This window comes from Chaetura pelagica, unplaced genomic scaffold (genome assembly GCF_000747805.2).
Source record: "Chaetura pelagica isolate M959 unplaced genomic scaffold, ChaPel_1.0 scaffold138, whole genome shotgun sequence".
NCBI classification, from domain to species: domain Eukaryota; kingdom Metazoa; phylum Chordata; class Aves; order Apodiformes; family Apodidae; genus Chaetura; species Chaetura pelagica.
In genome coordinates this window covers 5,375,522-5,385,817 of record NW_009954215.1, presented here as the reverse complement: position 1 = coordinate 5,385,817, position 10,296 = coordinate 5,375,522, and the positions used below count along the sequence as shown (strand labels likewise).

Sequence of the window (10,296 nt, the reverse complement as noted above, 5' to 3'; positions counted from 1 at the left end):
GCCTTCTCGTGTGAAAATAGATTTAGTCTACATTTGATTAGGTACAAAGGGATATAACTTTTACAGTTTTCAAAACTATTGTTTCAACAGCTTGCACTCTGACAGATGTGAGGCGAGAACATACAGCTCCTCCTGTTGTACCCTCTGAAAGGGTCACAACCACACTTCACCACTGAGTCCCTCCCTCAACAGTTGTTTCAGAACTCCCTTTTGCTATTTACACTTGCCACTATGCATTTGCTTTTCCTCATCTTCACCCAGTGTTTCTTACAGATACCCAATTCACAAGAACACAAAGTACACAGGACAAGCTGACAGCTGTGATCAGCCTCAATTTGTTTCTGTTTATGAACACTTGCTGTTACTAAGTATCTCAATGAGCAGTTATATCAATTTGGGTTGAATACGTAGCTTGGAATTGGGCTCTAAAATCTAAAAAAGAAAGAAAAATTATGGTATTTTTTTCTCTTTAAACAAAATGGAAGCTTCTCTCTTGCCTATACAAGATAGCAATTTTCTTTGCATTGAAAATAAAGAGAATTATATGTTTTTTGTTGGCAGGACAGTACCTATAAGTCTCCTAACTTGCCATCTCTGTGAAAAGCAGCCTTTTTTCTCCTACAGAAAAGACTAAAGTAAATAAACAAATCAACAAAAACAAACAAATGCCAAAAAAACCCAAACACCTGCCTTTCCTTTCACAGGACAGAAATAAACTAGTACACTCACAGTACTCCTACCCAATACGTATAGTTTGTATAAAAATGTACTAAAGCTGGGATGCAGTTAAACTACACTCCTAGAAAATGCACATTAACAGTGCAAACTTTGGTTCCTTCTACTGAAAAACAGCTCCCCTAGCTGCTGGCAAATCTGCTGTACCTACTCTTACACTTCCAGCTTCTTAGCTATTACCTTGATACCTCCTTCTTATGAGCTTCTACAGAACAATAATGTCCTAGACTTCAGTGGGTTAATTTTCAAGTTTATTTATAAGTGGAATGAGAACAAGGTCTGCCAATTTTAGCACATCTATAGCTCCGTTTGGAGGGCCTTAAGTGTCATTTATTTTATAATTATTTCTTGGAATGAAATGGACAGTAATTCTTGATTATTTGAGATAATAATAGATAAGTGCAATACACCTAGAGAACTACAGCTCATCAGACATCTTCAACATGGACACAGGCATAAAATCAGCCTAAGAATGTTCATGTGCTTTCTGACAAGGGCATTGCTTATATTAACTGACCAAGGATACTATCCTGAGTTACTTAGCTACTTACTGCTTCAAATCAATCCCAGAACACACGTAAAAACACCAAAGGATTTTATTCAACTATTTCACAGAAAGTTACATCTCATTTAATGCTCTGACACAGAAAAAACCCCCAACATAAAACCAATTTCTTTTAAATTTAATCCGTATTTGTGAAAAAAAAGCAGTGTTAGAGGTACCTAAATTGACAAAACCAACACAACTCAAAAGATGATGGTGACTAAAGAAAAGATTAGCCTGAAGAGGAGGGTGTAAACTACACGCTGAAAAGTAGGTGAGATTGACAAGTTTGACTTGCATTTTGAGGAGGATTAAGGTTATTTAGCTGTATCAGTTTAATGTTTTTCTGATTTGCACTGGAGGATTAAAATCATAAAGTAGAAGCACTATAAACAGTTATGAACACATGCAATTCCAGTGAGTATTAATATAAATTCTATTAATAGGTCATAACCAGCTCTATTAATAGCTCTGTGGTATCTAGCTTCACTGTACTTCTTCCTGCAGTGCTACAGGCACGAGCCAATTTCTTTAAAGGAACTCAGATTAAGTGAAGATTGAATTTTCAAAAGCAGAACAAGCCAGATCAGCATACAAGCAAGTTGGGGGGTGGGGGGAGAGAAGAGGGAATGAACTTTGGCATGAAAACATTTCTAATTAGCAACTCTGCCTAACTCACTCTTTCTTTGGATTCTCCAAACAATGCTTGACCCAAGGTAGGACTGGCTACATCAATAACACATGGCACATTCTGCACAGACTCAGCAGACACACAGCCAGAGCCTGCTCAGGACTGTAGTTGACTGACAGCCTGAAGGCAGGCAGTGTACCAAGTAGTTTTCCCCCGTTATTTTAATATTCAGGACTTCACAGAATTTTTCAAGAGGAAATTTAACAGAAAAGTGCTTGCCAATCCTTCCCTTCTATGCAAGGAAGAATCACAATGAATTATTTTCAACCTTGTTTAATTATACTAGCCTTCATTAAGCCTGTTAATAAACTTCAGCTTACCCAGATCCACCCATTTCTGAACTTGTGTATCTAGCATAGTTTTTACACAGCAAAATGGGAAGCTGAAGAGTTTCAAGGCATCTCCTTTCTTTCAATCTCTCCCCTTCTACAAAGGCCTCATCACAAGTTTTCAGCTTTGCAAAACAACCATCTTTGTTTATGTAGGAAGTCAAACACTCCCATTGTTTCCTACACAAAACCCAGTGTCATCACGAACTACATTCCAGATCCCAAATAGAATTTAGCATTCTGCATCTTCCTTTCCTGGCAGGTTAATCTTTGTTCCTGTAGCATTCTTACTTGCTTCAGTGAGAAACAAAAATTCTGACAAAATAGTGGGCAGGAAGAAAAACCCAGCTCAGAAGGGTTTTAATCCCAAATAAGTTTAAGCAAGCCATTGAATCTTAATTTGCTAATACTCCTGGAAATACACATAATAAAAAAGAGAAAATAAATCTTCATTTCTTAACGTAACACTGAGACCTATGAGAAAATTAGTTGCTGTGGAGAAAATTGCATAGTAGAACATACTAATATCACTGCAGACAAATATAACAACTAAGAAGTCAAATTACTGTGACAATGTCACAGATCGTTTTAAAAAAGATATGCTCAGGGAGACAAAAATTGCTGTCTAAAAACCCTGAAGAATCAAAGTCTACTTTTATGGCTCACAACAGGGAAAAGTCATAAAATTTCAGACAATCTCTAAGGTACACTTGCAATGCAGAGGCATCTGAAAATGCTTAGCAGTATCACTGTGAATCTGCTTTCTGATATAAGGCACATAAATCATCTTTCATTGTCCAGCATGTCTTTTCTTGATATTAGTAAACCAATTGTGTTTAACCAACATTCTACCCATGTTTTTCTAAAAATTCAGGAAGAGTTGCAATTTCATGGATGCAACACAAATTCTTCATTCTTCAACACTATTGACATCAGGCTTTAGCTAAAAAAAACACGATTCCCAACTAAAACTGATGACACTACAGTTTGAGAGTACAGAAAAGCAAGAATATTGTTAGCGATCTCTTATTTCTACAGTTTTATTGGCAAGTAGCCAAGTATCCTCCAACCTGAATACTGTAGTTTAGTACACATTAAAGGCATGATTTACAGGCAAAGAACAGAAAGCAATCTCATACTGCATCTTAATGAGCAAAGAAATTTTTTTTCCCCCACATAAAATTAGCAAAGCCAATGCCTCAGGATTCAGCAACAGGAAAAGCTGGATACATTAAATCAGCAGTCATAATCTGCTCTATTGATATAAGAAATTCAAATGGACATCACAGCATTCATTTTTAATACATATTACAAAACCTAGCAAGCTCACTACAGAGTTTTTAGAAAAATTAAGTGATTTAAGAAAAACAGTATAATAATGGTGAGTTTAATAAAAAGATACAAGAAAGAAAACAAGTTCATGAGGATACAGCCTTTACATTCATATACATTTTGCTAAAAAAAACAACAATCCACATGTGACTTCCAGCCACGCATATCAATCAGTGTTTTAAAATTAAAATGGTGCCAAGTCACACAAGAAAATACACACACACTACAAGGCAGCAGAAAACATCTAAGAATTTTGATGACGTATTTAGAGAAATAAAACAGCAGTTGTAACTAGGCGGAGACTAGTTATTCCTAGCAACTAATAAACACTGAGTCATTACCTTAGTAATTGTCCTGTTAAACATGTATTCTTTCCTCCATTTAGGACACCAGAGTTATTTTTAAAACACACCAGACAAAGCTTGCTTCTTCAAATAAGTTGGCTACTTACCATGAAAGTTACATTCTCCAGAATTAACAACATTCAGAGAACATGCAGTTTCTCTACAAGAAGAAGAGAGTTCTCACCTGAGTGCATATGTATAGCCAGTGTTCTCTGGCAGACATTGGGGAGGAGTGTACGTGTGTAGACGTGAAAAGTCCATGTTGACTGTTTCAAATCATACTGTAAAAGGTGAAAATAAAGTATTGCAATGACTTAAAGTTACGTAAAGTCAATGTAAAAGCCCTTGCATCGTTCAGCCTGTTATGAAGTATTGAAATAAAAAAACTACTGTTAGCAGAAACATGGAGCTCTCAGTATTTCAGCAGTATTGCTGCTAGTGCTAAATATCCCTGCACAAAGCTCAATGTATTTCTGACCAAGACTTTCTTTATGATACTCTATTTTCAGCAATTTCTGAGTTCTCTGAAACATTGCTGCAACACGAGCCAAGCTCTTATCGCAACTCTACCACAACACTTCCACAGGAACCAAGTTATTGCTAGCATTCCCAAAACCTAAGCATAAATATTTGAGGAACTACCTAGCCATGCTTTCAGGTCTCTTCACTACAAGTTTTGCTTTGAAAGCCCATGGAGCAAAGCACAGGCTGCTCTGTGTGCCAACAAAGGGTAACACAGATGAAAACTGAAAAAGTTTTTGCATATAGTCCAGTCACTTCACAACCTTCAAACACCATTCACTAAGTAGCAAGGACGTTTCCTTCATTCCATACTAAATTGTAATATCTGGTACTGGTGTACTTATTCCTGACATAAAAACTCTGAATACACACCCCAGTAGAGGAGCCAACTGACTCATGGCTAGAATTAGGTATATTTTCCAGAGTGCCATCCACTCAAAAAAACCCCAACCCACACTTGTAAAACTTTCCATGGGGTCTTTGGAAGGTATAATAAATTTAGGAAGAAAAAAAACCCTGATGTACTCATATCAAGAATCTCGCAGAGCTACACGGATACACCTGTGGTGTTATCTACAATTTGACTTAAGTTAAAAAAACTTGCAGAAAACCCACAGTTTTATTAGCCACAAGAAAAGTACTGCTTTTCTAGAAAAAAAAAATATATATATATATATTTGATAGTAGGTTATTAGTGGTTAAAAAAATAGGGATTTGGCTATGATGGATTTGCATGATTAGCAAAGCAGTATAATGGCTATTTTTTCAGATTATCTACACTTCCTGTCTCAGCAGCAGTAAAAGATAGTCCACACAACTGTGCTGACGAGCCTAAACTAGAGGTAAAAATATCCCTAGCTACAGTTTAATTTTTATAATCAAAACAAGTATCTCATTTTGGAAAATGCACTTTGCTATGCTGAAAGAAGTTTCCACTTATTTTCACTATATATAAGAAATAGAGGCGAAAAGCACAGTGTCACAGGTATGGTAATAGCAGCTCAAAAATAAATCTCTACATTTAATACCAAAATTATCTTAGTCATCCCACCTTTAGCTTCCAAATCCATTGGACATGTCCAATAAGACAGTAGGAGATTTCCATTACTATTGAATACAGTTTCCTCCTTATTTTTAAAAATCGAAACTGAACATCGCAGTTTTTGAATGCACCTCTCGTTTGTGGGGTTAATGAAAAATAAGGTCTCACTTATGCTATTTATTTTTTTAATATTATTTAGAAATATTCCCATTAATTGATCTCTCTTTACACTTACTTCACTTGTCCCTGAGCCATAATACTTTCACTGGCTTGTATATAAAATTTGTTTTTTGTTTAGAGGAAGCTTAGATCAGTAGCATGGAAATAGTAGCAAAGCAGTCTAATTCTCTTGCTAGAATAAGCAGCAAACAGAGGTAGAATACACGAGAACTGCTGCTGTACTTTAACAACAAATAAGAGCTCATTTTAGAACACAGGAAATAGGGACCAGAAAGTAATGATTCCACAAGTAATAAGAGTGGAAATACAATGAAATCCAAGGCAAAGGATGCTGATAACATCAAACAGCATTTGTCTTAAACAACGGTAAAACAGATTTGTCTTACATAGACCTATTGAAATTCAAAACTATGATTAAGGTTGTTCTGTTTAAATTGGTCCACCCCAGCAGAAAGATTTTGAAACCACAAGGCAGGCACACCTCTGTTTAGTTTCCACTGCAGCCAATCTTGACTGCTTAGCACACATAATTTGATCGATAAACCCAGTTTTTTAATTGGGAACTCAATAGCTGCTATCATGCTTCTGACACCCAGCAATATGTTCTCACGTGGAAAGCCAGGCTGTGTGAGGGAGCTTTCAGTAGGCTCCCAGCTCCTCCCTCTGCCTCTGCTACCCATACAGGCACAGCAAAGTCAGACTTTGAAAAATAACATCTTTGCTCAGCTGCCTTCCTGTTCTTTTCCCCTTTCCCATCAGCTCTGTCTTTACTTGATTTCTAAGGAAATAAAATGCTAGATTTTATATCATATCTCTTATAAATGTAATAAACTTTGAAATATATCATTAAGTTAGTATTAGATAAAATAGGTACTTGAAAATGGCACTGCTCACTGAAAAGCCCTGAGGGTATTTATGTGTAGATCTATTAATAGCTGCTTCTCATACACACAACACTAAGATCTCTAGTAAACACAACAGGTTTGCCATCTCAGCACCACATAGTTAGAAAGCACTCTTAGAAGATTTAGGGGCTTGGTTTGATTCACTGTTTGTCTGATGTTCTAAAATTAATTCAGACTCAAAGGGAAAAGCCTTTACTAGTTTTTGCCAAGCAATAAAACAGCCTTACCTGACTTAAATAGAACTTGAAAATAATCTTCAGCAATAACCACCACAATCTTAAAAAACAGGCACCTACAATTTACTCTGAAACTAGATTTTTTTTTTTAACCTGTCTACTAGCTCAACAACCTCATTTTAGTTACCCAGTTCTTCAAAAGAAAACCCACAAAACAATAAACCCAATTTATTTAGGAATATTCTACATACTTATAGCAGAACTCTCAACTACAGAACAGACCATAGTGGGTAGAAAACAGTAACTCCCTCTAATTTGTTCACTCATGTTTAACAGCACTCCACCTATTATATATTAATTCTTCTTATTTATGAAACTTTCATATACATCTAGAACAGAAAGAGGCATGCTAATAAGATATTTTGGAAATTAAAACACAAAACTTGGCAGAGAACCTGAAAGGTAAGACAAAGTACTTAGTTCCAGTCTAAACACTTCTGGGTGCCTGGCAGGTTTTTGGGTTAGGTACCATAGATCTCTCTGGACTCAGATTCATGTAGGTTTTTAGTTCCAGCTATGTTACAAGCATTACTGGGCCCAGACTTGAGGCAGCCTTTTTTCCTTCCTCAGAAGCTCATAAACATCTATTTCCAAGTACTAAGGGTTGTATAGTGAAAGAAGTCAGTATGCAGTTGCATAAAAAACCCAAGTAAAAAAGAGTACATTTATAAGACAACCTAAAGGTCAAAAAAGAGATGCACACGTTTCAGAGAGAATTCAAGAGGACATTAGAATCTGCCTCAATTTCTAACACAACTTCCATATTCCTGCAGAGGAGACAGCTGGATTATTTGCTGTTTTGGGGAAGCAGACAACAATTCCAACAGTGTTACGGTTTATCAGCCGAGTGGAAGGGCAGAAGATGCCAATTCTGACTTGGACAGAACACAAGGAAGCACAGGGGCTTCTGTAATCAGTGCAGAAGAATTTACCTATGCACAAAGCCCCTTGGCTCTGTCTAAAAAGAGGATGTGGACTATGAAGCATCTGAGTGACATGAGACTGCATCACTACTTCTGAAAGACTTTTTACCTGGAAGTTACTTTCAGAATCACCCAGCCTCAACAGAACTCTACTACCACTGCAGCAAACTTCCTGGAAGGTGATGAGATGCTCTGATAGTGGCCTTAAAGCACAGAAGCACCACAAAAGGGGAAGCAGCACCAAATACTCCAAAACTGTATATATACCACAAGGACAAGGAGGAGCCCCCACTTAGGAGTTTTTGGGTACATAAATAGACTTCCACCAACTTGCTATCTAGGCATTTCCTCATGAACACTCTTTGTGACCAAGGAAGTGGTAAATTGTCATTCTATAAATGGGACCTGGGCAGAGCTAAAATATTCACCAGGAAGTCTGTAATAGAATCAGAAAATTTGCAAGAAAGCATAGCTTATTTTTTACACTACAAGGTCTATAAAAAAAATAATCATACACATTTCAGGTCTTGGGAGACGTTGGTAGTACTACTTCAAGTATGAACTATTCTATCCTTTGTTTTTAAAGCAAATAAACTAAGTTTAAGTCATTTTGATTTAACACACTAATGCCCTAAAACCTAAACAGACTTTTGGGCAAATTATTAGTAATAATGAAACTGAAGTACACAACCCTACCTGTTTCTGAGAGCAAGCCATTTTTTACTTGTAATTTCAATTTTTAACTATTATGAATAACCAATAATATTACTCTTTTTGGCTAAAAAAAGGCAAACCCGTTAGTAATTACACAAAGAATGTTTTCACATACCCAATTAACTACTAGTTTATACAGGCTGAAGAGCAAAGAGCTCCGAGATACATAAAAAATGAAAACACACATTCTTAAAGCATCAGTATCCCTTTAAACAAACACAAAAACAGGCAAACAAAACCGCCAAGCAGTAACATTCACGTTTTATACACTAGATTTTACCCTTGAGCCACAGATCCCCAAACACAGGTGTCAAACTGTAACGCCACTAGAGAAAAACAAGAGGTTCTTCACAAGGCACTGATACCACATCTCGACATGAAACACCCGTTCAGCGGTTTGGGTTGGTTGTTGTTGCTTTTACAGGGAGGTGGGTAGAAAGCAGCGATACCTTCGGGTGGAACAACAAACACGCCTGTTCATTGTTTACACACGCAAGTCACTTTACAGGGCAGGAAGGCCCAGCTCAGTGGCCACGCAGGACACGGACCGGCCTCCCCAGCCCCGCACGGGGGGCGGCTCCGCGCTGTTCCCCAGCCCCCCCCCCATCAGACCCCGGCCGGGGGGTCCGCCCGGGGGGAGCGGGAGGGGCCCGGGCTCAGGGCTCGCTCCCCAGCCCAGGGAACACGCTGTTCCCTGTCCCTCGTCACTCCCGAGGCAGAGTTTGAACTGACTGGCCGCGGCCGCCCCCGCCCGCCCACGGGTTAACCCAACGTTTAACCCACGGGTTAACCCCCGGGTGTCCGTGCAGAGAAGGGCCCCGGGTATGCCAACCCGCGTGTGTTCACCTCACCCGTGTCCATTTAGCTGTGAAGCTCCCTGGCTGAAAACAAAAAGCACGTTTCGCTTCGCGTCTCCCGCTCCTCAGACGCGTCGCTTGCCCAATAAAACGACCTCAATATTGTCTTAACAAAACCAAACCCAACATCTTACTCTCTATAACCAACTCCTTCACTCGAGTGCCCAAGATTTCCACAACTTGCAGTCACCAGGTCAGGCAGGTAGCACAGATTAAGGCTGTACGTGTGCCACACCTGCTCACACCGCGATGGAAACAGCCTGCTAAGCTTGTCCATAAAGCCCCGCACACGGATCCCTCACAACCTGAAGCCCTCAGCTCACTTCCAGAATATTATGGAAATCAGCAAATACTAACACAGCACCACAGGCGAGAGGGGAAAGTAGAGGTTAATATTAACTTGGAAACTCAGTGGAAGCATTAGCCTGTCACAGCCAGTTGCAAAGCACGGAGTTTTTTATATATACATATTTTTAAGTGAGAGAAAATTTCACTTCCTTTTTGTGCAACGTTCAACTGCAAACCAGCCGGTGGGGCAGGGGCTGCAAAGTGCTGCGGGAACACGGAACCTGCAACTTGGTACCCAGTATTTTCCTTGCCTAGAACGTATTACGAACAATACTTATATCTACATAAAGAAATGCAGAATAAGCCCAAATACTTTTTTCTTTTCAGCAGACATAAAACTTCCCGAAGACTGTCAGAAAACAGGCGCTGCCTCCGAGCAGCTTCACGGTTCGGACGCTCTGTGGTTATCGAAGAGCAACCAAACGCAAACATCACACACCAGGAGCCCAGCCCTGTCCCCTCAGCATCAGCACCTGCTCCAGCCCCGTGTTCCGCGGGTCAGGGACGCAGCAGCCGCCCCGAGGTGACGAGCAGGGTTCGAGGAGGCCGGTTCGGCACCACCCGACCCGCAGCACGGCCCGCTCGCCGCCGGGA

General features: G+C 39.2%; 1 protein-coding gene across 1 annotated transcript in view; it reads right to left on the bottom strand.

Moving 5' to 3' along the window:
- The window catches only part of SUN1 (Sad1 and UNC84 domain containing 1), a 21,873-nt gene extending 17,619 nt beyond the window's left edge, over positions 1-4,254 (bottom strand). Inside the window, exon 1 of the mRNA XM_010003264.1 lies at positions 4,160-4,254. Coding sequence (XP_010001566.1) covers positions 4,160-4,236 — 77 coding nt within the window. The 5' untranslated portion in view covers positions 4,237-4,254. The remainder of the gene's footprint in view (positions 1-4,159) is intronic.
- Between the last annotated feature and the right edge of the window lie 6,042 nt (positions 4,255-10,296).